Below are 27,004 nucleotides of genomic sequence, written 5' to 3' on the forward strand. Positions count from 1 at the left end.
GTCTCAGACTTGTTCGTTCTACTCTTCTCCGATGGGTAGCTGTAGCGAAAGGATTAGAATCTCTCCCTTCAACCGTAGAAGGTAACAGTGAATACGAATAAGGGTTTGGGTATTGAGGGACTTTGAGTTATAAATTAATAAAATTTAATCCCTTTTAAGCGTGAAAAGAAAAATCAATATTTACACATTAACCCTCATTGTGTAAATTTCAACCGTCCATTCAAACTTACTTTGCTGATGTAGCGAAATCAAGACCGTCAGTTCCTGATGCAAATAAAAATCCCCATAATATCAACTCGCGAACTCAAAAAATAATAATCAAAATTGAAAAAATAATTTAAATTTGGAAGGGGAGATCTAACTAATAAATTATATAACTCAAACATGACATTAAAAATTTTCGTAAATGCATTCTAGTGTTTATATATTAGATGGCACAATCTCAATAACAGATAGTATTGGTTATACTCTTATACGTAATGGTATCAATCCGTTTTTCAATAATTTTGTATGATTTCGATATAGTATCAACTTTGAATATTTAAAACCAAAACTACACCATACCGAATTTATACAGTACCATATGGTTTTGGTATTTGCAGAAACATTTGGTACGGTTTCGGTAATAAACCGGTGCGGGAAAATGGTTTAAACAAGGGATCTAATGCAAATACAATTTTAGCACGAATGAACCCATGCTATTTTTGTTATTAGTTCATTAAGATACTAATGAAATTAGAATCAAACAATTGATAGAATATTGATGTTAACAGAGACAAAACAAGTAAATTTAAAAAAATTGAAATAGGGAATTAGGAATATGATAAAAATAAAGTATTTTAATTGTAAAATTATATTTATATCCCTTAATTTGGTACAATATCAATTTAGTACGTATTAATGGTGTGAGTACCTGAAACCGGAATCATACCAAAGAAATTCGATAAGTACCGAATTTTGAATGATGCGGTTTTAGATGGCACCGTTTTATACGGTTAAATGATTTCAATACACAATTGATACCTTTACTTATAGGCCATCAGGCATAGAGATTCAAAATTAAAGCCAAAAAAAATAAAATTAGGGAATAAAAATCTCATGGTATTTGGTTTGACCATGCAAAAGATGAGATCCTTCTTACCATTTTTTAATATTATCTCAAAAAGATAAAAATATTATTGATAAGATAAGAAAATTTTAGTAAAATTGCTCTAGCGTAAAGGCATCTCCCCAAAGATGTAGTCGAAGTGCGTGCAAGTTAACTCGGATGAATCTCAACTTCCAAAAAAAAATAGTATTTTGATTAGATTATTTAGGTATCTTATTTTTTTTTTCCATTGCGAAGTGAATATTGCCATGACAATCCATTTTCATTTCATTTCTTGCCAACCAAAAGCAACCAAAATTCTTCCAACATGTACTCAATAAATAGCAAACCTCCTAAGAAGACAGCGTGATCTAACAAAGTTTTTCATTTTGCCTCCTTACGGCAAAAACCATACAGGTACACCAAAACAAAACCTTTTTATTAATTTTTCAGCCAAGTGGGGAATTTTAAGAACACACCCTATTGCCTGTGTTGCCATCTGATCCACTACCTTGAGCTTGCAAGCTTGCCTATATCATCATCCTCAGTGATGAAATGCTTTTCTCCAACCACAAGTAGGATGCCCACATGTTTCTTTTTCTTTTTTCTTCCTTTCTTCCCTTCTTTCTGGATCATCATCAATCAGTCATAGCAATTGAGGGCCCACAAGCAAGCACCGGGGGAGAGTGAAAAGTACGAGTGGGAAGTAGATTCAAGCAAAAGAGGCCCAAGAAAAGATTGCAACCAGTAAAAGACATTGGCAGGTTATGCTTCTAGATTTGCATTGTATTAATTGGAGATCTAGGCCTCTAATTTCGGTAGTTTCATGATCTAGTTGTCAAGGGTAGTTGTTACATAACTAATTTAAATATAATGCACCGTTTTGCCCAGTGTCTTGAGGAGATTTGAACTCTGACCTTCTACACGATAACTCGAGTGAACTCTCGAAGTTACCTTTTACTTTTCCTTCCAATGTTTTAAAGGTTTGGATATGGATATGAATGAACTGAGTTGACTCAATCTGATTCAGGCCATTTTGGGGAAGTTCCAAGATTTGGCTGTCACTTGAATCAACGAGTCTAGATCTTCCCCTCCAATCTGTGCTCTCCCGACGGCTGTTGACCATAAATTACAGGGGGCTACAGGATTAAGGAGATAGAATTTTTTTTTAATATTTTATTATTTTTACTTGTAGACCCCACATAATTTGTGGTTGTAACACCATCCGATCAAGAGAGATGATCCACACCATTGGTCGTTCTTTCACACAACTTCCGTAAAGATGACCCACTAGATCTGGCCATGAATGCATCAAGAATTGGGACCAGTGTTGGCCGATTCTGTGTTTTCAAAACCATGTTCACTTTCTTTATTTGGAACAAGACAGAGCATATGAATGAGAATCAAAAGTAATAAATTTGTTGAGCACAGACCAGAAAGCAAAAAAAACAGAGAAAAAGACAACAGAAAACATACAAACATTTGGGTCCCTTAGCATGTGTTGTTCAGTCAATTATTGCAAAAGAAAATAAAGATAAAAGGGCACCTGACAGCATCAACACATTACTCTGCAAGTGAAACAGCCAACGGTACCAGAAGACCTTTTAGGTAACAGGGTATTAGAGGACCACAAACCACCAAGATCTGACTGGTCCTTCAAGGAAGTATCCCCTTGGCTTTGAGATTTAACTGTTCTCTTCTTTCACCTTTAGACCATTGCAAACCACCAGCTTTTGCTTGTTTCTGCATTATTTTTCTAAGTTTTTCACAAAGTGAATAGTGACAACACTGCAAATGTCTTTTTTTGAAACCTTTGTCTGTGTCTCCCGTGTAGACATGCTTATAATTTATAAACATGGTATCTGATACGGTATCGCTTTTCGGCCGATAAAACTGATTCATGTCAGCACTCGTACCAAGTCTCGGGAAATTTTTACTAGAACCAACATTGAAGGGACAAGAAGAGTACATATAGGTACTTGCTGATGTACGATAGTAGTTGAAAATGAAAAGAGAGTAAAAGGTAATTTTCTTGTTTCTTGAAACCAGAAGGCATTGCAACTCCACTCTACAACAATCATTTATTTCAAACACAATGTTTCAGACACAGCAAACCCATGAAGGATCATGTAGCATTTACAATGTAAAAATTAAACAGAAATGGGAAAGGGAGGTGGGGGAGGAGGAGAGGATGCAGAGCTAACAATCTGTCACTTGAGCTATACCATTCCTACCAAAAATATCTTAACACAAGAATGAAGAAATGAGGCTGTACATAAAAGCTGGTTGATAGTGCATGACACCAGCTTCAATGGAGTTTTGAGTGCATTCCGAGACTACAGAAAAAAAAAAAACTGAAGAATTGAGGGTTCGGGATCTGAATTTTATTAAGAAAAATCCAACTGGATGCAAGAAAGAACTGGACTAGACAGGCATGTGGTCACTCTCTCAAATTTTGGAAGGAAGGAACTATTCACAAAGCAAAGATATCACAAGGCCACAGCATAACTATTAGAAGATGCAAGGGAAAAGCAAGCTGATGAAAAATTTGAATATGACTTCTGGAGATCTGGACATGGTTCTGGGAACACAGACTCAGAATATCCCAACACATTTGAACAGAACCATGAACTGGTAGAGTCAGAAGTTATTGACAAAGAGATATTGGAAAGACAGAGAGATGTGAAGGGAGACTCTTCAATTCCAGCAAGCTCTCCAGCAACACTAATGTTTGTACCAATAAGATTTTTCAAGGAGATGTGATCAATAATGGGCAGAGCATGTGGATCATATTTGTCATCCGGGTGGGATCCAAGGTGGCCTGTGGCTTTGAGCGCCAAGTAGACATTTTCCATTTCTAAAGATGACAAAAGAATATCTTCTATAGAACCACCTCTGCCCTTGGTAGTCTTGAATTCAATACCAGTTAAGGAATTCTGTATGCATATGCCCTCTACGATGATGTCACAGATGCCACCAGACATCTCACTACCAAAGGCAAGGGCAGAACCTGTGGAACCTTGAAGCCGAGCCCCTCGGATATGAACATTTCTTGTTGGTCTTCCATAAGCAATGCCATACTCATCCCACCCACTCTTGAGCGCAATTGCATCATAACCCACACTAATATTGGAGTCCTCAATGCATACATTGTCAGAAGAATCTGAATATGAAATTCAAACACCTTGAATGAGGATATAATGCTATAAGCCTTTAATGTTATCTATTCAAAAGAAGAAAAATAAAATAGTAGACATCAAAGAACTTGAAAGGGCAAAAATTCATATGCTTTAGGAATTAAACCCTATTTTACACACTCATAAACAGTAAACTATTTAGATCCAGATGTCATGCATCTACAACTGACATAAAAGGAACAAATGAACTAGCTCTTTCATGGACAAAATGTATAAATCCTGATTTAGAAATAGGCATTAAAAGTCTCTGAAAAACCAACTACAAATCTTTGACTATTAGTCTACTAGAGTATGTTGGCATCACCAAAAGAAGAAGAATGAAATTTGAGAAATTTCGTAGAGGTCTTGAAAGGAGGTATGTAACACCCCTGTCCCATTTCAAGGACTCCATTCATTAACTCAAAAAATTCCATGGCAGATGTGGCTTTTCTAAGAACTGTTTTCCATGAACTTCAGATATCAATTCATCTAACCATATAGACAAATTAACTCTTCTCAGGGGAACCAATATAAATTTCAGGGCGAATGCAAAGCTGTTCGGACATCAATCCTATCTTACATGAGAAAGGATCAGCAGGTTCCATGAAATCATCATCCTAAATGCTCATATGGAGGACAGGATCTGCCAAATTGTTTTTAGTAAAAAATTAAAAACATGAGTCAACCTTCATAGTAGCAACTCCAATATAAAGTAGATTAGTGGCCAGGGTAGAGAAGAAAAGTGTGTTAAAAACATGGCTCATCCAGTAGCTAGCAATAGAAAGATGAGTCATTCATGTGAAAACATTGAATAGGAATAAACAAATACAGAAAGCTGGGAGCATTCACCATCACAAACCTGGGACAATACCAACAGTGTAAGGAGAATCTGATGGAGCATATACGGTAATGTTTTGAACTTGTACATTGCTGCATAAAGGTAAAATAAATATGACTGAGCTTTCCTTCCATTAGTAACTCTTGAATTACATAACACAAGAAGAGAATGTGAACTCATCAGCACAATTTACCCTGTGTACCTGCAATAAACCGGATGGATGTTCCAGGCTGGGGAATTCAAGAAGGTGAGATTTGAAACTACAACATTCTCGCAGCCAATGCATTCCACAAGATGAGGACGGCTGTAGTTTAAAGAATGAGAGTTAAACAACTCCCACCAGACTGAACCCTGGCCATCAATAGTTCCATTATCACCTGATGCATTTAATATATCAAAGAAGGTCAAGTGGTAGAAAGAGTTAATATGCCTAATAGTGACACAAATACAACAACGGAGCAGAATGGATTAAGCAATATCCATGCCTGTTATCACCACATCTGTCAAATTATATCCAATTATCAAGCTGCAATATCTTCCACCTGGGAGTTCAATACCTCGACCATAGGATGGCAAGGGATCAATGAGATCCCAGTGCGTAAGATTCTGCAAGGGAGAAAATAGAAAGGATTATTTAAAAAAAACTCAAGCACTTGAATTTCATAATTATAACTTGAGAGTTTAGTACCAAGAAATACCAGTACCACCACATTTAGATACATGACAGGTATTAAATGCATTTCAGATAGCAGATAGTGATAGTAAAGAAAACTGGGCTGGGAAAAGACCAGAATAGCTGAAGCAGTTGGAATCACCAAATAAGTTGGAGCATCAGATTAAGCCTTGAGATCTTGAATTTCATGAAAAATAGTTCCCTAAACATAAGAAGCATAAAATGTGGTGATTGGTTTGTCTAACTATCAAAACAATATCCAAAAGTCAACAGTTTGAGTCAATGGCATGCTGAGGTCTCTCTGGACACAAAATGTTTCACTCTTCTCAGGATGAAGGGAGCTGATTCAGCCTTTCATTAAAGAGGGACTTCCAAGCTAATGGTTAAAACCTTGTAAGCTATTCCTCATGTATATTGTAGGGAATTCCATCTTCAACAAGAAGAACAACACCAATATAGCCTAATACCAATAAATGGGTTGGAAAATGTAAACTTGCACTTCAAACAGCTCTATTCAAAGTCATGTATGATATGAGATATAAGCTAAGCATGACTTTCCTAACCTCTTCTTCTTCATGCATACTACTCTTTTTGGCTAGAGAAAAGGAAGGAGAAAGGCAACTCACTTAGGGGGAGAAAAACAAAACAAGAGAAGAATTGGATGGATAGAATGAAGACCTGTGATCCAAGAATGAGGGCACCTCTTTCCAAAAATAGGGTGAGGTGGCTAGTGAGGTTGAAGGTTCCAGTAAGCCACCTGCCTGATGGCACATAGAGCTGAGCGCCTCCCTTGTCAGCAAAAGACTTCAGATAGAAGATTGCATTTTGAAAGGCAACCGTGTTCAGTGTTTTCCCGTCCCCAACAGCACCGAACTCTAAGATGGACACACTGTGAGGTCTAGGGTCTAATTTTATCTTCTTATCACACTGTCCACTACTCCATCCTACATCCAGTATATTGGCATTTCCTAGTGCCAGGAACAAAAGAAGTGCCACCTGAAAAGAGGGCAAACAATAGGTTTAAGGAAGAAAAAGAAAAGCAATATCAGTTCTCAGAGAAGTTCAATCTACTGACAAAAGTCCATTACTGCAATAAAGAGTTCATCAAGAAACAAAAACAACAAACAAGCTGAGGGAGATTCCAAAAAGGCATGATTAAACATATTCTTTATGACTATCCGTCAATTTTCGTCAACAAAGAGACACAACAATCTTCTCCTCTAAAATTGGGATACAATAAAGAGAAAATAAAGGTTACTGCCTTCAGGTTGGTCAAATAGCTAATACAACACTACAGAGGGCACAGATAATGAGAAAACATAAATTGTGTAATGAAATCAAGTAGATAGACCAACAAAAGTCTCAATTCCAGCACCTACACACAATTCAAGGTAGCTGAAGCAAAATTGGCAAAATACTACAGGCTATAAAAATTTGAGCAACTAAGAATCATTTTGTCCCCGGAGCAACACAGAGCTTGCAGGAAATCAAAGCCGAACTGCAAAATCATCCGCTTATTTCTATAAAGTAGAATGTGATACCCCGTTAGAACAAGAGGAAGAATTGAAAAGAAAAATATAGACAGTGGCAAGGGCTTAGGAACAAGCTGATTGTCTAAATTATCACCCACAATGACAAAAGGAAGAATAAGAAAAACGAATCATAGGTCAAAGTTCACAACTCACCCATGAAAACAATATCAAGGACCAGAGGAGTAAGCCGAATCTACTAACTACCCCCATCAAGAAACGAAAACAAAAACCCAAACCCAACTTTAAAAACAATGTCATGAAACAGAAAAATAGAATTCTGGAACTCTGGTAAACCAGAATACAGGAACCATAAACCATCCCCAGGAGGAGAAACGGCATTGGTGATCCAAATCCATTACTCAACTTGGAGATCAAATATTAATGGCGGAGATATCTATCAAGGAAATCAAACTGTTGAACACCCAAAAGGATAAAATTATGGAAGTTCATTATTCGTGCACCGAGGGGCATCTTAAGCATCAAATTCTACAGATGACAACAAAGAGAGGAGACCAAAAGAGGGTATTATCAAATACCTAAGTCGTGAAATCTAGGAGTTCAGCCACAAAAACCCATTGAAGAATAGGTCTGCTAAACCCAAAAAAAGGTAAACACAACGTACTTACTAGCCTCTTCATTAACTTGTGCCCTTCTTAATCACCTTGGGCACCAGGCGAATGAAATCAGCAGCAACCCCAATGAAAAAGGAGGGGTCTTCAAACCAAAGAAGAGAAATGAAGTAGAAGAAGAAGAAGAAGCAGAAAAGAAAGAGAAAAACTTTGGTATATAAGACAAGTTGTAGTGAAGATGAGAAGGTTAAAAATAAAGAAGGAAGGAGAACAAGGGGAAGGTAAGAAAATAATGGTGGAAAGATGAAAATAAAAGGAAGGGGGCCAGGCGGGCCAGCTCGCTTCTCTGTAGTTCAGACACACACCCGACACAACCCTGTTAGACCAAATCAAAATTAGTGAGAAAACAACGATAATTATTGCTCTAATAACTAGTGTTAGCTACAGAGAGAAAGCCTTCCTCCAGGATCTGTCACATTGACAAAATGACAATCACAGTGTTCTCTTTCTCTGTCTGTTAAAACGGCTTTAATTTTATCTGGGTTGGGGAGAATCAACGAATAGTAACAGCAGCAACGCGAGATCGGATTCGAATTGACCCTATAATCGAGGAGAAAAGAAGGATTGTGTTTAAGGAATAATAAAAAGAGTTAGAAAGGTGTACCAGAGAGTTAATTGAAAGCAGAGGAATGGTAAAATGGAGTATGGAGACGCACGTGGTTGCCAGGGGTATAGCGTAGGGCCCACGTCAATCATGCGGTCGATGCTAGCCTGGCGTCTCTCTCCGCCATTAAAAAAAGCTCGAAGTTGTGTTGTGTCAAGAACAGGAGGAGCAAGAGGAATGGAGATCACAGTGGAGTACAATTTTAAGTGTTTCAGAATCGAAGTTGAATTCTAAGTGTCAGCGAATTCCGTTACGTCAAAACAGGAAAGGAATTAAAAATGCTTTCACAAGTTTCTATTTAATCAGAGCCGTTCTGGTGTCTGTTTCACTCTCACTAGTCTGTCTATTCTGCTCAAGTACTATATTCTTCCAAGTTAGTCCTCTGCAAAACTAATAATTAATGAGACGAGTTGATGGTGACGAAGATGATATCATTCAGAGTAAATCAGAATGGCCGGATGCTTGAAAACAGTCAAAATTCCTCCTTTGATGAAGTCAAGCACAGAACTAGTATAATCCAGTAAATATAGATAAGAGGCAAAATAACAAATTTGCAGAGATCCACGATTGAAGCAATAAATTTGGGGATTTGAACGAGGAAATTAATTCAAATTCCAAGACTCAAAAAAATTACCTAGTTAGGATTGGAAGATCGATCAGGTGGTCGTCAATTCTACATAAAGACGGGAATTAAAGAAACGCAGAGATCTTGGAAGTAGTGCCTGGTTACGAACGCTTGCTTCTCTCCGCTCCTCCATTTTCAAGAGGATAAGAGCATTCAGAGCGGTTCCGTGAATCTTTCTTCTTCGTTTTTTGGGGAAGTCTTAGCTTTGGAACTTCAGGTAATTATATTGGTAGCTCACTCTGTCGTAGCTGAGAATTTCGGAATTGCAACAACCAGTCTCGTAGACGCCAAAACAGCTATGAAATAACTAACGGTCAAACGACGTTGTCCATTCACTTCTGAGATCCAAAAGGAACAATGGAGTTTGGGAAATTTTACAATTTTCATCCTTCATCTCAAATCTGATATTGATAGATCTAGATGGTTTCTTTGTGTGCTCCTTAGCATTCTAAATAGAGAAGATTTTGAATCTGATTCGAATTTTTTTTCCATGGCAACTTCAACTTTAATCTATGGAAGCTGCTGCATCAGAGACTTCCGATTGCGAGGTTTTAATTGATAGAGATCAGTCGGTTATAAAGTCCTTGTGTCTCTGGATCATATTTTCCTTCAATGTTCGGATATTAGAAAGATTTGGTGTTCGTTGGATATCAAAGGCATGATTCACAGGTTTGATTCCCCAAGAACAACAAAAACTAGGATCTTAACTCACCTGAAGATTGTTTGGTCACTCTGGATAATTACACGGCATGCATTGATGGGAGTCAAGAAAATTTTGAAACAGATAACCAAGCACACTTCACAATTCGCTCTTGAGTTCAAAGGAGATTCAATTTCGAATGTAAGAAAATAAAAACATCAGATCAAAAGATCAATATGTACGGGATTCTTCAGGTTACGTTCTGATATTAAAAAACATCATTGCAAAGCAAAATATTGTGTTGTTTGATCATTTTTTCACCTCACCTGAGGTCAGGCTTGACATTCTTCCTCTGATTTAGGTTATTGCTAATGCACTTTTTCTTTTTCTTTTATTAATCATTTTATCTTTGCTATGGCTTCACAAAACTCTTCAGCCGTGAAACCTCAAAGCCTTCGAGTTTGGATCCGCTCTATCTTGAAATAATTACACATCTTAAGCCTGTTACTGTTTTTTTCTTTTTTTTTTTGGTAATATATCTTAAGCTTGTTACTGTTGGGTGAGTGATGAAAATCACTTTAGCTTTTTGGGTTATAATTTGAAATTTGTGACTTTAATGTTAAACATGGGTTAGGTGTTTGATATTACGCCTTGAAAAAGGTAAATGGGATGAGAAAAAGAAAGTTTTTAGTGAGTTCTAATAGGGGTTTTGAACAAAAACGAGATTGAGTTTGTTGAGTCATCTTGTTCTTGTGATTTGCAAGAAAAATGTTCTCTTTCTTGGGTTTTCTTCTCCATTGTTACTCCATTGAAGCTGGAACTTGGATTGAAGAATTCTTTTCAATAACTTGAAGATGGAAGGGTGTTTTCAAGGAGGTTTGAGATGTGATGTGATCATTTTAAAGATAAAATTGTATTTTTTTCAAATCTTGTATTATTTGATGATTAAAATAGTAAAATTCCTCCCCATGGATGTAACTAATCTTAAATATTTTGAGTTAGTGAACCACATAAAATTCTTGTGTGTTGTTTTTCTTTTATCTTTCATTTCTGTGGTGATTTTTTATTATTTGTTCTGTAATTGTCTTCAACTTACTTGCACAAGATCTTTGGGTTATTTTGTTCATTTGGATAATTTGTTAAATCACCCGATTCCTTAAATCGAGCCTTGGCTTCTACAATTACTCAATAGGGTTTTGTCTACTTTATAACTATCACATACCTTTGAATCAACAGAAAGTGAGTCAAGCATGGGGTATTTCAGCTTTCCTTTCGTGTTTTTACACTTTTAAACTGTCCATCACAAATTAAGATTGATATCTTGAGCTAAAATAGGACAGAAGTAAAATAATAATAATAATAATAATAAATAAACCCAAATCTAGAACGTGTGTGAATATGAATAGGAAAAACCTCTTTGTGATTCTATGGGCGTAATTTGAGTTCAATTATCCCTCTGTCTGTTCCCATTAGTCATATGATTAAAACACCCATTATACTAGAGACTTTGAGCTATTTGACAATCAATCTTCATAACTTCTTTTATTGTTTAGATTTTGGCGAAACAGACAACTTCAATTGATTAATGCAAATTGTCTCAAAGTCACCAGCATTGTCTTACTCTATGTGCTTGTTTCATACAAATTTAGAAACAATACTGAATCTTTTAAACAGATGAGCCACTCTAGAATCTAAATTAGTTTAAAACATCATTTAGTTCATTCTAAAGTTGTACATCTCTTATTCCCAGAGAGCAGGGATTCACCTCCAATGCAGGGGGAGTTGTTCTACCTCTTGTGGCTCCTCTGCCTTGTGCATTCTGATTGGCTCTTAAAATTGGTATATATGTAGACAATGTGGTCTTTTCATGCTTGAGTTCTACCTGCTGACATATTACAGCATCTTAGAGTAATGCTCTTGAACTGTCTGAAAGAATTTACATTGAAGAATGAAGAAATGGGTGGATCATCGCGTTGAAATATACCATGAAACAATGCAGATCAATGTTATTCCAAGAAATACGTGAGGAGAAAAGAGAAAAGTTTAACTAAGAGAGTCAAATAAACAAGTTTACTGGGGAAATCTGCCAATTTGAGTCAGTGCTGAACTTGGCAAACTAGCCTAACCCACCCCTGCACCCCAAAACAAACCATGGCATAGTTGTTTGATTGTTTAGTAATTAATTCCTATTCCTGTGTGACATAAGAGTTCCACCTAATTGGAACACTTTCTACTTAAGAGTTTAAATTAGTTGAGACACTTTTTGTTTCAAGTCACTAAAGCTGTATGAGAATTTTAAGTGGTTATACTCACCACAGAAGACTTCCCACCAAGGGAGGTTTCTCTTTATTTCTTTTACAGTTATTTTTTATTGTCGTACTAGGATTCTTATCCCCATTTATAAATAAAGAAGCTGCTGAGCACTAGCCCAGGGTTTTAACTTTATTATGGGCTTCTGCTCTGTGAGATCAGTGGTAATGCGACAATGTTGTGGTGTTGTTCAGCTGGGTTATTGTGGTGAGGCAATAACTAGTTAGTGGTGATTCAAACCTAGTTCTATAGTGATTAATCCTCTCCCTTTTCTTATATGTTTTCCTTTAATTTCTAATTGCTGGAATCAGATCAGTACAACCTTTTCTTCTTGAGTTTTTGTTGTATTTGTCTATTGCCTTCACTTGATCTGTTAGTCACTTTCATAACTACATCTGATTTTCTGTTGTCTTCTTATATTTCTGTTTTAGATAATATTGGACTTCTGCAATGACTAATGTGTAAGGGCATTCATGTTCTCTTTTACTGATAGGAATTTTCATGACCTTGTAAATGCCTAGTGATGCAGAGTCTCCCAAAGTTAATGAGACACAAAAAATCTCAGAGAACACTAGCACTTCAGCTGAGATCCCTGCAAAATGGTATAATAGAATTCTCCAACAAGCATCAGTATATGGAATAGCTGCTGGCTATTGCATTTCAGCATCTCTTATCTCAATCATCAACAAATGGGCAAGTAAAAAGTGCCGCTGGCGTCCTCCTCTGTGGAGCACTTAAACTTGTTGAGCATGACCCACTTGACCTAATGACCAAGTGGTGATTCCTACCTGCAGCAGTAATATTCTACCTCTCCCTGTTTACAAATAGTGATCTTCTCCTCCATGCTAACGTTGACACCTTCATTGTTTTTCGTTCAGTTGTCCCTATCTTTTTGGCAATTGGAGAGACTTTCTACTTGCACCAACCCTGGCCATCAATCAGGACATGGATCTCACTTAGTACCATTTTTGGTGGAAGTGTTCTTTATGTTTTGACAGATTACCAGTTTACAATAACTGCTTATAGCTAGGCATAGGCACACCCTTGTTAGCATGTCAGTGGACTTTGTGTACATAAAGCATTGGTGATGACTATTGGCCTGAACACGTAGGGCCTTGTCCTATACAATAACCTCGAGGCACTCCTTTGTTCCCATTGAAGCTACTTATTATGGGGGAACTAAAAAGACAAAGCATGAGATTTCAGATGAATCAGATTGGTATTCAATAGGGGTGGTGTTACCAGTGGGTCTGTCCTGCTTGTTTGGCTTGGCCATCTCCTTCTTTGGGTTGTCATGCCTGAGGGCAATCTCAGCTACATGATTCACAATGCTAGGTGTTGTAAATAAGCTCTTAACAGTTGCTATCAATCTAGTAACCTGGGATAAGCATTCATCAGTTATAGGGACAGCAAGGGTGTTTATGGTTGGTGGAGTTATGTATCAACAGTCAAGTAGCAAACCTAAGACTATTATAGAAGCAAAAGCACAAGAAAGTGAGGAGGAACAACAGAAGTTATGTAAGCATTATTTTGTAGGCAATTGGAAGAGCAAAGAGAGCCCCCTTTTTTTTTTGGATGGGAGGGGGGGTCCTTCCTGTCCTCCCTACTATTTGGTTCCTCCTATTCCAGTGGGGGCTATAATCACCATGAGTTGGTTAAACTCAACACTTGAGCCTAGCAGCAACCTATTCCATTATTGGCATTGAAGAATTGCCTAATAATTCGATTGTTGTGGGTCTTTTATTTGGTTTTTTTTAAACAAACCAGCTAACTTTCTCAGTAGGGGATTGCTCAATTGGTATTTTATTTTTTGGGTCGAAAACTAAAATTGTATTAATTGAAAGCAGACAAACCAGGAACTTGGTCAATAACAAAGAAATGTTAATGATAAAAAGACTGAATCAAGCAGAGCCTATATGCTCTTTTAGCAAGGAAATCCGTAAATATATTACCTTCCCTAGAAATATAATGAAAAAAAAGAGAAAAATCTCGTAGTAACTAAAACTAAACTGGTGACTGAAGGTTTTCAAAATGTCTGGCCATCTTCACAGCTGAATTGAACCACATGGATGGATGATCTTGCCAATTAGAACCACAAGATTTGCTTGCGATAGTGTTTTTATTTGTTAATCAAATGACATAATAAGCACCACGAGTTAATACCATAAAACTTTATAGTTTCCATTCCAACCTTCAAGCTTCAAAATGGGGTTTGATTCATCATGAAAGACCTCTTACAGTCGACACAAAAGGCTTCCCACATTTAGGAGATCAAACCAGTTTATTTGGATCTACTGAATTGGGGCCTTGATTTAGACTCTAGTCAATCATGTAATTGAACTTAGATTGGATGAATTAGAATTCTTTTCTTATTGCATCAATTTTTATTTTTTGGGTGAAAGAGTGTTAGAGGGGTCTCTCTAGGAAAAATTCAAAAAGTCAAGGATTGGGGGCCAAGTAGTGGTATTTCACATATGAAAGACACTATAAGTAGGCTTGTAAACGGACCGGATTCGGCTCGGATACACCAGTATCCGAATCCGAATCCAATTAGCAAATTCGCTATCCGATTCCGAATCCGAATCCGGCAAAAATTTAGAGAAGGCATCCGAATCCGAAACTTTATCAGATATCTGATAATAATCCGATCCGATAAAATATCCTGATTGATAATTGTCACTTTTTTACATTTTTTTTATTATAGATTTCTAATTTCCAATTACCGAATACCGCTATCCAAATCCGATTATCATATATTTTTAAAGAAAAAATGTTAAATACTTTACTCTATCCGGATACAAATTTATTTGGATATTATCCGATCCAATAAGCAATTATCCGAATCCGAATCCGGTTACTTAGTGGATGGATACGGATATTTTCCGATAAGAAAATTTTCGGATACGGATACCCTTAAACGAATACGAATGCAAATTCGGAGGCGGATTTCGACTATCCATTTACAGGTTTAACTATAAGAGGGGGGAGGGGGCTAGCCCTTGGGGAAGCTCCGCCTTTGATTGTAGGCCTTTCCATCACCTACTATTAGTGACTCCAACAAGAAAAATGTCTTTGAAATAGCACATACTTTATAGTAGGAAATGATTCATGTAGCCGATCTCATTTAGTTGGGTGAAGACTTCTTCCCTTTTTTTTTTTTTTGTTAATTAGTAAGACTAGAGTCAGACCAGTAGCCATTGGAATGGTTTGGTTTTAGTTTCAAACAGTCAAGATCTGGTGCACAATTGACATCTTAACTGAATCTCATGATTCCAATCAATTCGGATCAAAACATTTAAGTGTGACAAAATGCTTGTTGGAATGATATGGAACCCTTGGTTCCCATAAGTTGACCCAATAAATTACAAGACTGCCCAGGTTAAAAGAAAACCCTTTAAAACCCCCCGGGGTGGAAGACGAACTTCCAGGATGGATACTAAACCTATACATGAATAGCCAAAATCTGCTTCAGATTCGTATTCGTACTTGTTGAGGGTCTTCAAATTTGAAATTATTCTTACCAGAAAATATCTGTATCATCATTCTTATAAATAAAATCTTATCCGACTAAAATATATATATTTTTGGATAATTTTCATATGGACCCCTGAGGTTTGGTCTATGTCATATTTAGTCCAAAAAAATTGAGACTTTGCATATGCGTCCCTTGTACTATAGAAAAAGTCAATTTAAGGACAAATTATCGTTTCTATAACCAAATTACCGTTATTCTTTTTCTTTTGGGCAAATTTCATTTGGACCCCCTGAGGTTTGGTTTATGTCATTTTTAGTCCAAAAAAACTGAGACTTTGTTTTTGTCTCCCGTGTACTATAGAAAATGTCAATTTAAGGATAAACTATCACTTTTATGACCAATTTGCATTTATTTTTTTTTAATTTAAAATTTTAGCATATACATCCTACCTTCCATGAAACTCATGACTCCCCTTTTAGTCCAAAATAGAATTTAAGCTAAGGGGTACTTAAGTGATTTTAACATATAAAGGTATTTTGATCATATTTTAAAATTTATTAGAATTTTAAGACTTTTCTATAATTTTTGAACTAAAAGGAGAGTCACGAGTTTCATGGCAGGTAAGATGTATATGTGTTTTTTAAATTAAAAAAAAAAAAAAGGCAAATTGGTCATAAAAGTGATAGTTTATCCTTAAATTGACATTTTCTATAGTACAAGGGAGGCAAATGCAAAGTCTCAGCTTTTTTAGACTAAAAATGACATAAACCAAACCTCAGGGAGTCCAAATGAAAATTGCCCAAAAGAAAAAGAATAAGGGCAAATTGATCATAGAATTGATAATTTGTCCTTAAATTGATTTTTTTTCTATAGTACAGGGGAGGCATATGCAAAGTCTCAATCTTTTTGGACTAAAAATGACATAGACCAAACCTAAGGGAGTTCATATGAAAATTACCCTATATTTTTTTATTTAAAAGAATATGTTATGTGACACACCTAAACCGGTTAACCCTAAATCCCCAATGGTGAAATCGCCTAAATGGGTAAATCGGTTAATCCCTAATATTGTAACCAGTTTTTTTTTTTTTTTTTTTTAACCCGTAACCTTAGAGTGAATTACCCAAAAATAAAATAATAAAATTTCTTCAAGCTTCGGAAATCCACAGCCGAACCCTAGGTACCATCCCCTGTACATGCTCGTTGCAAAACAAGCCAAGAAGTGTAAACATAAACGTTGAGAAGAACAAGCCTCTGTATTTTGTTTCTCAATATTTCTTCTGCTCCTACTGAAAAACGTCTTCGGTTGGTAAAGTTTCTTAAGAGTATCAGAAGCAAGAGTAACAGAGAAGAAAAAGCTTCGGCAGTTTCTCATGGCGGGCAAAGACAAACCTGAGAGTGGCCATTCCAAGAAAAGAAAACAATTTTTAGGTACTCCTAAGGACAGCACTCACAGTGAAGGTGAAAGGAAAATTCATAAGAAGCCAAAGTTCACTCCGTCGAAACCAGGACAACCTCCAAGTAAGGGAGCAAAAAAGATTTTTCCGCCAAAGTTCGGTTCTTCGAAACCTGGACAACATCCAACAAAGGGAGCGAAAGATAATTCTTTCTCTAAATATGATAAATCCATTCAGTCTACCGAGAAGAAAGAACCTCTAACCAAGCATGAAGGTCGTTTGCTGGCAAAGGTTGGTTTCTGACCTTTTCACTGACCTGTTTGATCTGAACTTTTGACATTCATCTTTTGCTGCAAAATACATTTTATTCTGGTATCCAATCCACTGTAGGAATTGGCCGAGGCGAGGAAAAAGAAGAGAAAGCGACATTACACTCTTGAGCAAGTAAGCAGGACTTCTTTTGCATCTTCATACTATCAATGCCGAAAATGCTATTGATTCGTGAATACCATTGGAGGTTCATTGGTTGAGGTCTTCGGAAATTAACTACGTTGTTTCCTTCAGGAACTGGCATCACTATGGGAAAAGATGAGGCGCCGTAACATCACCAAAGAAGAGAGATCAACGTATCAACTATATTTTAAACTTACATGTTGGCTTATTTCTATTATCAGTGAACATTATTAAGCTTGTTTTTTTTTCTTTCACATTAGGCTGATAACTAAGGCTCTACAAAAGATGAAAGGCAAAATCCCCGAGATAGCAAGTTCCCATGTTTCTTCCCGAGTTCTGCAGGTGATATCTACCCTTTGACTGACTGCTTCCAAATTTGAAAAGGGTATTGTTATTGTTCCTTCTTCATATTAAATTGCTGTTGTTCCCTTGCTTTCAACGTAGACTTGCGTTAAATACTGCTCGCAATCTGAAAGGGATGATGTGTATGAGGAGCTCCGTCCGCATCTTCTGACCATGGCATGTAACACCTACTCGGTACATCTGGTGAAGAAAATGTTAGACAGTGGTAGGTTCAAATGTGAAATACTGGGATAAAAAAAATGTCAACTTGATAAGTTGTTGATCCCTTTTTGTTTTGTGCCTGTTTGCAGCCTCTAAGAAGCAGTTGGAAGAATTCATCTCTTCCCTTCATGGGCATGTTGCTTCTCTTCTTCGTCACATGGTTGGATCTGTTGGTCAGTATTACTTATTTGGTGTCTTTCTATTTATTTATTTTTTGGCAGGATGGGATTAAGGTGGGGTGGATGCACATAGTCTTCTTTGTGTTTCTTATTCAAACTACAGCAACAATAACAACCATAACAATAACAACAATGTAACTTGATCCAAATTAAATGGTTTTGGCTAAATGGACCTTTCTTCCTTATCAGCTCTTAGGTTGTGCATGACTTCCATCACCTCTCCTTTGATATTTAACTACGCAACATCCTAGCTCTTTTAGTTCCTTCAATCTATGTCTAACCACTCCTCCATATTGGAGTATCTTTAAGCCTTTGTTGCACATGGCCATGCTACGTTCAATTTATACAACAAGAACAACAACCATAACCTTGTCCCACCTAACTGGGGTCAGCTACATGGATCTGGAGGAAATTGAGAAAAAGAGAGTCAATGGTAAAGTAAAAAGGGGCTGAAAAAAATAAAAATTAGAAAACAATGGCTTCAAACCATGATTAGATGGGATACAAGTTAGTATCTCAGTATCTTTGTGAGAATTCGGTATTTCATGTGATTGTATACATCCCACACACCCCACCAAAACCTAACTTCAATTCAACCCAAAAATTTATCCAACTTGGCAAGAACTTCAACCAACTTGGTTTGTCTTTTGGCTGACAGTGGGGCTACAAAGCTGAGTTCTTGAACCATGCTTCATAGATGGTTGAATAACGAAACAGGATCCATGTAGCTAACTGCATTTAGATATGAGAAGGCCTGGCTAAGTTGATCTGACAATTGGGGCTAGTCGGGATTTAGCGTGTAATATAAGTCCAGTTACTTCTAATGTTTGTTTCTTCATTTTAAACTTTTGAAAGTTTCTTAGAAAATGAGTCCTTTTTTATTTTTCATGGGTTAATCCTTACATTTTGCTACCTCTTTCTGCTAAGCAGTTATTGAACAAGCATATCAATTGGGGAATGCATCTCAAAAACAAAGGCTTCTATTGGAGTTGTATTCGACAGAGCTGCAATTGTTTAAGGACTTAGTCTCAGTTAAAGAGAGCAGGTATGGAGTTATAATTGACTACATAGTTTCATCTTCGCATCCCCCTTGTTCTTTCTAGTTTTTCTGTTTAATTGCCATGGTTTCCCATTTATGTATAAATGTTAAGAATAGGTTTACTGTTAACTGTTCACTCCTCTAGTACTTGGCATACCTTCCTTCAGAGTTAGGTCAACTATATGGCTTTTCCATTGTTATCCATATTCTACATGGAGGCTGCAATCCCCCTTGTGTGTGGTTAGGTTATATGGTTTTGTTTCTATAACAATTGCTCTTAGTGATTTTTTTTTTAATTGATGAATAACGAAATATATTAAATGGTTAAGTGAAACTAAATTACAAGAGAAGACAAAGGGGGGGGGGAGGGAGAGAACAACCTTCAAGCAGGAGGCTGAAGAAGAGAACTAAGACCTCAGGAGACAACAATGAGCTTGTTCCTTGGGGTATCTACAACCAGGGGATGGGGAATAGAAATAATTCTCGCAGAAACATCGAAACAAATGGCTTTCCATAACATATCTAGTGAATGGGATTTGGAGGTCCATCATCTAAGATTGTGCTACCACCACAAGTGGTGGATAGCGGCACTAAAAACTAGCTTACCAATTCGATGGCAAACGGAGGAACCTGAAAACTTTCTCAAAATCCAAGACCAATCTTGAGCAAAACTAAGAGAATGCCTTGAACGAGGCCAAATGGAAGCAAGGGCTTTATCCTAAATGGAGCAAGAGAAGGGACAGGTGAAGAAGAGGTGGTCGAGGTCCTCTAAACCATTCTAACAAAGGGTGCAGTTTGGGCTAACTGGGATATGGTGGCTAATGAGGAAAGATTGGGTGGGGAGGGCAATGTTAAGGGCTCTCGGTGAGACAGTGGCGGGAAATGTGACCTTTAAACCAAACCAAGGGAGACCAAGAAACTAGGGGGAGGGTGAGTGGATCAAGTTTCAAGCTGAGGCGGTGGAAAATGATTTGGAGGGGGAGGGGAGCCAAACAGTGAGGTCATGAGGGGAGTCAAAAAGGGGGAGGGGATCCCAAACTTGTGTGAGATTGGGGTGGGGGGGAGGGGACCAAGGAGAGTGAAAAAAAGTACCCATCGGATGCTACAGATCATGCCAGAACGAGGTAGAGGATCCATTGGAGATTTGGATAGAGATGGCAGAAAGAGCAAGCGGTCTCTAAAGGGGGAGCTTCCACCTAACCCCAAGAATGGTTAGGAGGAACAACAATAGTCCAAAAGGAGTCTGATTTGAGAAGGTAGGAATAGACCCAATTTACCCAAGTGGAATCATGCTTGGAGGCAATTTTCTAGATGAGTTTAAGGAGACAGGCTATACTGACATCTTCAATGCGGCAAAGTCCTAATCCCCCTTCAAATTTTGGCCGGCAGGTGTTCGCCCAGTTGATGGGATTAAGAAAGTAGGAAGATTCCTTGCCCTTCCAGAGGAAAGCCCATAAGAGGAATTCCATGGCACGAATGGTAGATTTGGGAAGAGAGAATGTACCACACTAATAGAGGTAGGGGGATTGGAGGACCGATCAAATTAGCACCACCCTACTGCCAAAGGAGAGAAACTTGCCTTCACTTCATTCTATAATGCTAAAGTGGTTTGTTTATTGCAGATGATCCTAAGGCATGTTTCCTCGCCTTGTAAGTTCTGACTTTGTCCCATCTTCCATGTCATCTACGCTAGATTGTGTGTCCATGGATCTCTGTACTGTAGGAATGTGTTCTTCTGTAAGTAATTTAATTCTTATTTAGTAGCAGGTTAATCAGTGTAGGAAACTAAAGTCTGATTACAACACTATACAAATAAGAATCCAAGCTACTTAGAGAACATATTCTTACATTGTAGAGGTCCATGGACACCCATGGGCCTCCAACAGACACACGTACACTCTTAACAGGCTACACGTTGGTTTTGTTCATCATTTGTTTTCTGTAGAGCTAGCCTAATTTCAGAAGGCCTGTCTTTTCTTGGTTTCATGCGGAAATGTTCTATTTAATTAAGCTTATAGCTTGTCTCTGCTATCTGTTTCATTTAAGCCTCCTGAGGCTCAAGCTACCAGTGCTAGTTTGATCAGTTGTCAAACCTTGTTTTGAAATGCATGATTCTCACTGACAGTGAGGGTTGTGGTGGTTCTGCATCTGTCAGTTCAATCTATACTCCAGTCCTCTACCAATGTGATTAGTTCTCAGTGGATGTCATGGTTTCCTATTCTGAAGATGTGAAATATATTATTGTGTCATAGATTATACTGCAAGCTTAGTGAGGACCTCTTTGCTTTTTGTTTCTAAGCATCCTGAGTTTCAAGCTACCACTTTTAGTTCGATCAGTGCTGAGTCTTGGTCTGAAATGCATAATTGGGGGCTGGTGATGGTTCTGCATTTATCACTGATTCACTTTCAATGGTGGTTAGTGGGAATCATGTGCCAATTCTAAACATGTGAAAGAAATTACTGTTTTTCAGTGATGTCACCTAATTTCTTGGGTAATAACATGACCCTTTGCTATTAAGTCTATAACTTGTAAGAGGCAAAAGTATCTGAATGCTGAATTGATTGAAGTTTAAATTTCAGGCTATTTAGCTAATAGCTGCTCGTTTTGTAGGCATATTCTTTCTTTCATATGTATAAGAGAAGCTTGATGTAATCAAATAATACTTCACACAGAGCAAGCTTCTTTTTTAGTGATTAAAAGAAAACTGTATCTTGTGGCTTTTTGTTCTCTTTGTCATAGAATCCTTTTCTTCCTAACCTTTCTCACCAAGGGCTTGGGGGTCTGGATGTATATATGTTGATTATTTTCTGAGTTCGTCAACTTTTCAACCCACTGGTCATCCCTAAGATTCACAACAGTCTTCTTTATCAGGTTAATAGATTTGATTTCTAAACTGGGACTACAAAAAGCTTCTGTGATACGACATATGACTTCTTTACTTCAACCTATTCTGGAGAAAGGAATTGTAGACCACTCTATCATACACAGGTTTCTAGTGGAATACTTCTGCATTGCTGACAAGGTATTGCTTAGCCTTATTTGATTCTTATAATATGCCTTCAGATCTATTTGTTTTTTCCGATAATTGGTGTTGGTAAAGTTCTAAATCATATTTGTTTAAAGACCTCTGCTACAGATGTGATCCAACTACTCTCGGGACCACTGCTTGTTCGAATGATCCATACAAAGGATGGAGCAAAGGTTGGCATCCTTTGTGTTAAACATGGAAGCGCCAAGGTTTGTTACAATAGTTAGAGGAGTTATTCTGTTTTTTAGCTGTTTAACCAGAAGTATGGAATTATATTCTTCCTAGTAATTAATGACTTTTTTCGAGCTTCAAATTTATCCTTTTGCTTCAGGAAAGAAAGAAAATAATTAAAGGCATGAAAGATCACATTGGGAAAATTGCTCTGGATCAATGTGGAACCATGGTATGCCACTCTTCTTGAATATCGACACTTTGTGTTTTTGGAAAGTTAGGAGGATCATTTATTTATTCTCCTTCTGTTCATCCTTTTTTTTATTTTTTAGTGGTGGTGGGGCTGTTAAATTCTCTATGGACTAATCCTACGAGTATCAAGCTAATTGAAGATTCTTTTTCTGCTCACACCCTTCAATTGATTCAGTGTAGCCTGAACATTAGAGAAATACTTTGACAAACAAGAATTGTTGTGGTTACTGGTCAATTTTCTTGTTCCACTGTAGATACATGCATATAGAGTGCTCTGTGCATTCCCTAGTGGTTCAAAAATGAGGCTTATTCTTGCAGCTGTTGGTTTGCTGATCATTTTTTTTTGGGGTTAATTTCATTTTATTTTCTTCCTTTCAGCTGCTAGTCTGCATTCTCTCTGTGGTTGATGATACGAAGCTTATTGCAAAGGTTAGTTCTTTACTTGCTCGACTGACGCTTTCTATATTTCTCTTGCATTGCATGATTGTGTTCTTAATCTGGTATCAAATCAACCGTTTGCATGACAGATTATTGTCCGTGAATTGCAAAATATGCTTAAGGAGCTCGTTTTGGATAAGGTAAATAGTTGAAATTGTGCTTTGTAATTCTTGCTTTATTATTGGGACTGACATGGATGATGAATGGATGTACCTATAATTTGATAGTCTAGAACTATGAGGTTTACTTGTCCAAAAAGTAATCTAATAAGAAGACCTTAATTGTCTTACCTGCAAAATGTATGTGCTGATGCTGAATTTGACTGGTATCAATTGGAATCAGCAGATCGGGTTAAGTTTGGTCATAGAGTCTTTTGGTCTGCTTGCCCCTGATCATGTTTGCAGCTATTTGCCTTGTTTGCATCCCATGTCACTAGTTACTTATAATCTGTTTTTATTGTCAGAATGGAAGGCGCCCGTTGTTGCAGCTGCTTCATCCAAATTGTCACCGTTACTTCAGTCCTGACGATCTGGCTTCCCTTAATTCATCCATTCCATCTCTCTGCTCCAAGGCAAAATCTAAAGCTGTTTAGGCTTCACAGAACTTTCTGGTTACTTAAAAACACCAATGTTACCTAATCTGAACTTACTGGAATTTTGTTACAGGGTGAAAATTTGGATTTAGAGAATCAAGCTAAATCCATGGAAGTTGATGAATCTCAAGAAAATGGGGCAGACAGTGTTCCAGGGGCTGCTGTAGCTGATCCCAGTGATGATAACAACGATGAGGAGAGCCTGCAATCAGTGGATGGTGGCAAAAAGGATCCCTCTGTACGAAGACTTCAATTGTTGGTAGATAGTGGGCTTGCTGAGGTCAGTTTCTCTAATCTTCTTGGGTGGAAGTATTGAGAATATTTTTTTTGGGGTGGGTTGGAGGGGAACATAGTTGTCATGGTGTTTGAGTGACCCAGGGCATTAAAAAGAGGAAAGGCTGGTAGCAATACTACCAAGGTTTCTCGACACCTAGGTAAAGAAGGCTCTTAGGCGTCTAGGAGATGCAGCTAATACTGATAGGGCCCTGTGAGGACGCCACGTTGAGGAGAGAGAGGGTTACCATAACCAACTGCTGGTTGGTGGGCTAATTTTTTTTTTTTTGGGGGGGGGGGGGGGGGAAGGATCAGATATTCTGTCAGTGGCTTTGGGCAGCGTATGCTGTAGGGGGTACCTGGCACCATTGTTACCAGGTTTGTCTCTTTATTTCTTATCAAGGTGTTTATCAGATAAGAGGTTCCTACCAGATACCTTGACCACCATGGAGGCCCAGAGGGGAATGCCAGCAGCAAGGGATGTTCTTACTGGAGCCTGGCCAGATGGAACCTATTTGAACCAGATAATTGGAAGATTTGGTTAATCCAACAATTAGATATATGGAGACCCAAAAGACTGCCACATGTCAAGATATTGTGGATCCAACAATATGGCCAGTGACGTATTGGACTTCTTTCTTTATGTTTCTCACTATGTTGTGTAGTAGTCCTTTCAGACTGAATTACATCAGGTGGAAAGGTGAGGCCTTCCAGTTTGCCAAATTGGGCCCCACTTCTGATGTCAGTGTGTGATGTCTATTTGTTTACCGAATGTGAACTTATTGTCGGGATGTGTAGTATTGAATATTAATTGTCATAGAACAAAATATCTGGTGTTAAATAACTTGTAACTTCAATGTGTTCTTGTTTTGCAGAGTCTCATTCTTACGTGCATTGAGAATGCAGGAGAACTAATCCGATCAAATTTTGGCAAAGAAGTCATCTATGAGGTGATTGTTTTGTTGTCGACAATATTCTTTGTGCCTTTATCTGGGTCATTACCTGAAGTGTGTTTTGACTTTTTTTGGTTGGGCCCAATACTTGAAATGTGTTTGCCTTGCATCCTTTTCTCTTAGGACTCAAGTATGTAATTGAATAAAGTTTCTCCAATCTGTTTCATATCAAGGGCTTCTTTGCCTTCTTCGAAATGCTTTTCATATCTTTATATAGAAATATCTGATCATTGGTAAAAGTGCAGAACAAGATCTATCTTCAGTCCTTCGATTTGTATTTCGTCAAACATCTATGCGGACTTGAGGTTTTGATTTATTTTTGATTTTTTTTTTTGGGGGGGGGGGGGGGGTTGTTTTGTATAACAATAAGCAATTCATTGCAGTAAGAGAGACTCTAATTTACAATGACAAAAAGTGGATATTGCCTAAAACCCTGACACTTGGGACTAAACGTTAGGAAGATCCCTTGAGTTCAAAGAACTTATCAACAACTCTCCACAAATACAATCACAATAGAAGACCTTGTTGTCCGAACCAGGTGATGTACATTCACAGATCACCAGGACGTTGCAACCAATCATCAATTATAAATCTGCTCGGCCATGATATTTCTTCACCTGTAACCTCCATTCCATATTTGTTGTTCTCTTAGAAGATCCTCCTCCCTTTTCTTCTTCTTTGTGCTTTTCATCAGTGTTCAAAAAATAACCGTTCTTTGTTGTTAATTGCTTCATTAGTACTTACTGGAAGACGAATGTGAACCATTATGTTGCTTGATTTTACCTTGTAATTAGCAGTGACCCTCATTGTGTAGAATCTGGAGGAAACACTCAGACATTTACTGAAGTTCTTTTATTGGTATAACAGGTAGCTACTGGGGGGGCTGATGGTGTTCTTTGGTCAACTTTATCTGACAAGTTGAATGCCCTGCATGAAGCCCTAGCATCTCTTGCAGCGCTGCCCAAATCAGATGAATCAGAAGAACATGTTCTTGAAAATTTTCATTCGAGCAGGACTATTAGAAAATTGGTTATTGACTCCCCCACCTTTGCTTCTACTCTTTGGAAGATGGCTTTGGAAGGGAAGTGTGAGATGTGGGCCCAGGGTCACAGGTTGATTTCTAGTTTGAACTTTGAAGTAGATGCTTGATAGGTCCACTTGGTAATAGGCTTCTAATTACGGTTTTATTTTGGGTTCTATTGCCATTTTTGCAGTTGTAAGGTGGTCTGTGCTTACCTGGAATCCTCAGACTCCACAATACGGGACCTGGCAAAACCTGAGTTGCAACCCTTGATAGATAGTGGCTCTCTCAAAGTCCCTGATACCAAACTCGCGGAAAGCTAAGTTTTTAAGGTTCCATGAAAAGGCTTGCTTCATTATGAACCAACAGGAATTCTGATGGAAGGATCACCGGCTTATTCAGACCTACTTCCCAAGTAAACAATGAGGCTTCTCTTGTATAATTTAGCAAAACTGCTCCTTTGGTGCAAAATAATTCCAGTACCAATTCACTGCAAGGGCTGTGAAGTTTTGTTAGTTGGGTTTCCAAAAAGGAAAGATAATTAGTGCTATAATTTATTGTAACTTGAGTTTCTTCAATGGAAGTCAACAGTTGGAATACTGTGTGTGGGAATCTTTATTTCTTTTAATGAAATCCACTGAGTTTTTTGCATCTTATTTCACTTTGAATCATTTGCAGTGCTATGCTTCTGAAATACGATATTGGTATATTCCAAACAAATCATTGAATATTTGGAGCAGCAGTACCGTATTTGGGCCAAGATCGTATCTGATATCTTAGGGCCTGTTTGGTTACATGAATCCAGAGGTGAAAATCTCCAAATTCATGAAATCTTGAGATTTATCTTTTTACACTAAAAATATGAATCTCTAGATTTATGGGTATGGGGTGAAATCCAAAGATTTCATCCCCATAATAAAAACGCTAAGCCTTTGTGTATTCACAAAATTCATAGATGAATCCGCATATTTCATTCTACATATTCGGTTAACCAAACAGTTAAAAACAATTAATTTTATAAATTAAGACTCCATAAATTTGAAATCTCTTGATA

The 27,004-nt window shown here is 37.6% G+C and overlaps 2 protein-coding genes and 1 pseudogene across 3 annotated transcripts; 2 read left to right on the forward strand and 1 right to left on the reverse strand.

Moving 5' to 3' along the window:
- Positions 1–1,907: 1,907 nt before the first annotated feature.
- On the reverse strand, positions 1,908–9,509 carry LOC149019596 (putative polygalacturonase). Of its 2 annotated transcripts, XM_089153571.1 has the most exons (7): positions 9,174–9,509; positions 7,933–8,251; positions 6,453–6,770; positions 5,587–5,707; positions 5,304–5,478; positions 5,123–5,193; positions 1,908–4,250 (listed from the first exon to the last, which is right to left on the reverse strand). In XM_089153571.1, exons 2-7 carry the CDS (start codon positions 7,942–7,944, stop codon positions 3,577–3,579), a joined length of 1,371 nt encoding a protein of 456 aa, XP_089009697.1. In that variant the 5' UTR covers positions 7,945–8,251; positions 9,174–9,509; the 3' UTR covers positions 1,908–3,576. The 2 variants fall into 2 exon arrangements, with proteins under 2 accessions (XP_089009697.1, XP_089009696.1); XM_089153570.1 differs by lacking the exon at positions 9,174–9,509 and having other exon boundaries at positions 7,933–9,128.
- Positions 9,510–12,509: 3,000 nt separating this feature from the next.
- On the forward strand, positions 12,510–13,820 carry LOC149019597 (GDP-mannose transporter GONST3 pseudogene; annotated as a pseudogene).
- Positions 13,821–16,753: 2,933 nt separating this feature from the next.
- On the forward strand, positions 16,754–26,598 carry PUM24 (pumilio 24). Its single transcript, XM_089153572.1, has 17 exons — positions 16,754–17,277; positions 17,377–17,430; positions 17,551–17,612; positions 17,700–17,781; positions 17,884–18,007; positions 18,093–18,176; positions 19,113–19,227; positions 22,094–22,244; positions 22,346–22,459; positions 22,582–22,653; positions 23,052–23,102; positions 23,201–23,251; positions 23,575–23,682; positions 23,777–23,983; positions 24,852–24,926; positions 25,797–26,041; positions 26,144–26,598. Exons 1-17 carry the CDS (start codon positions 16,963–16,965, stop codon positions 26,271–26,273), a joined length of 2,040 nt encoding a protein of 679 aa, XP_089009698.1. The 5' UTR covers positions 16,754–16,962; the 3' UTR covers positions 26,274–26,598.
- The last annotated feature ends 406 nt before the right edge of the window (positions 26,599–27,004 follow it).

Source organism: Hakea prostrata, chromosome 4 (assembly GCF_041222555.1).
Source record: "Hakea prostrata isolate BN-2017 chromosome 4, UWA_Hpros_2, whole genome shotgun sequence".
Classification (NCBI taxonomy): Eukaryota; Viridiplantae; Streptophyta; class Magnoliopsida; order Proteales; family Proteaceae; genus Hakea; species Hakea prostrata.

Bases quoted from the DNA above. Each gene is read 5' to 3' on its own strand.
- LOC149019596 (XM_089153571.1), bottom strand. The intron at 5,708-6,452 runs GTCTTCATTCTA...TCTCCCTTGCAG, and splicing joins CCCTCATTCTTGGATCACAG to AATCTTACGCACTGGGATCT. The intron at 4,251-5,122 runs GTTTGTGATGGT...TTTCATATTCAG, and splicing joins CACTGTTGGTATTGTCCCAG to ATTCTTCTGACAATGTATGC.
- PUM24 (XM_089153572.1), top strand. From the start codon at position 16,963: ATGGCGGGCAAAGACAAACCTGAGAGTGGCCATTCCAAGAAAAGAAAA. The intron at 18,177-19,112 runs GTCAGTATTACT...TCTGCTAAGCAG, and splicing joins TCACATGGTTGGATCTGTTG to TTATTGAACAAGCATATCAA. The intron at 22,245-22,345 runs GTATTGCTTAGC...ATTTGTTTAAAG, and splicing joins ACTTCTGCATTGCTGACAAG to ACCTCTGCTACAGATGTGAT.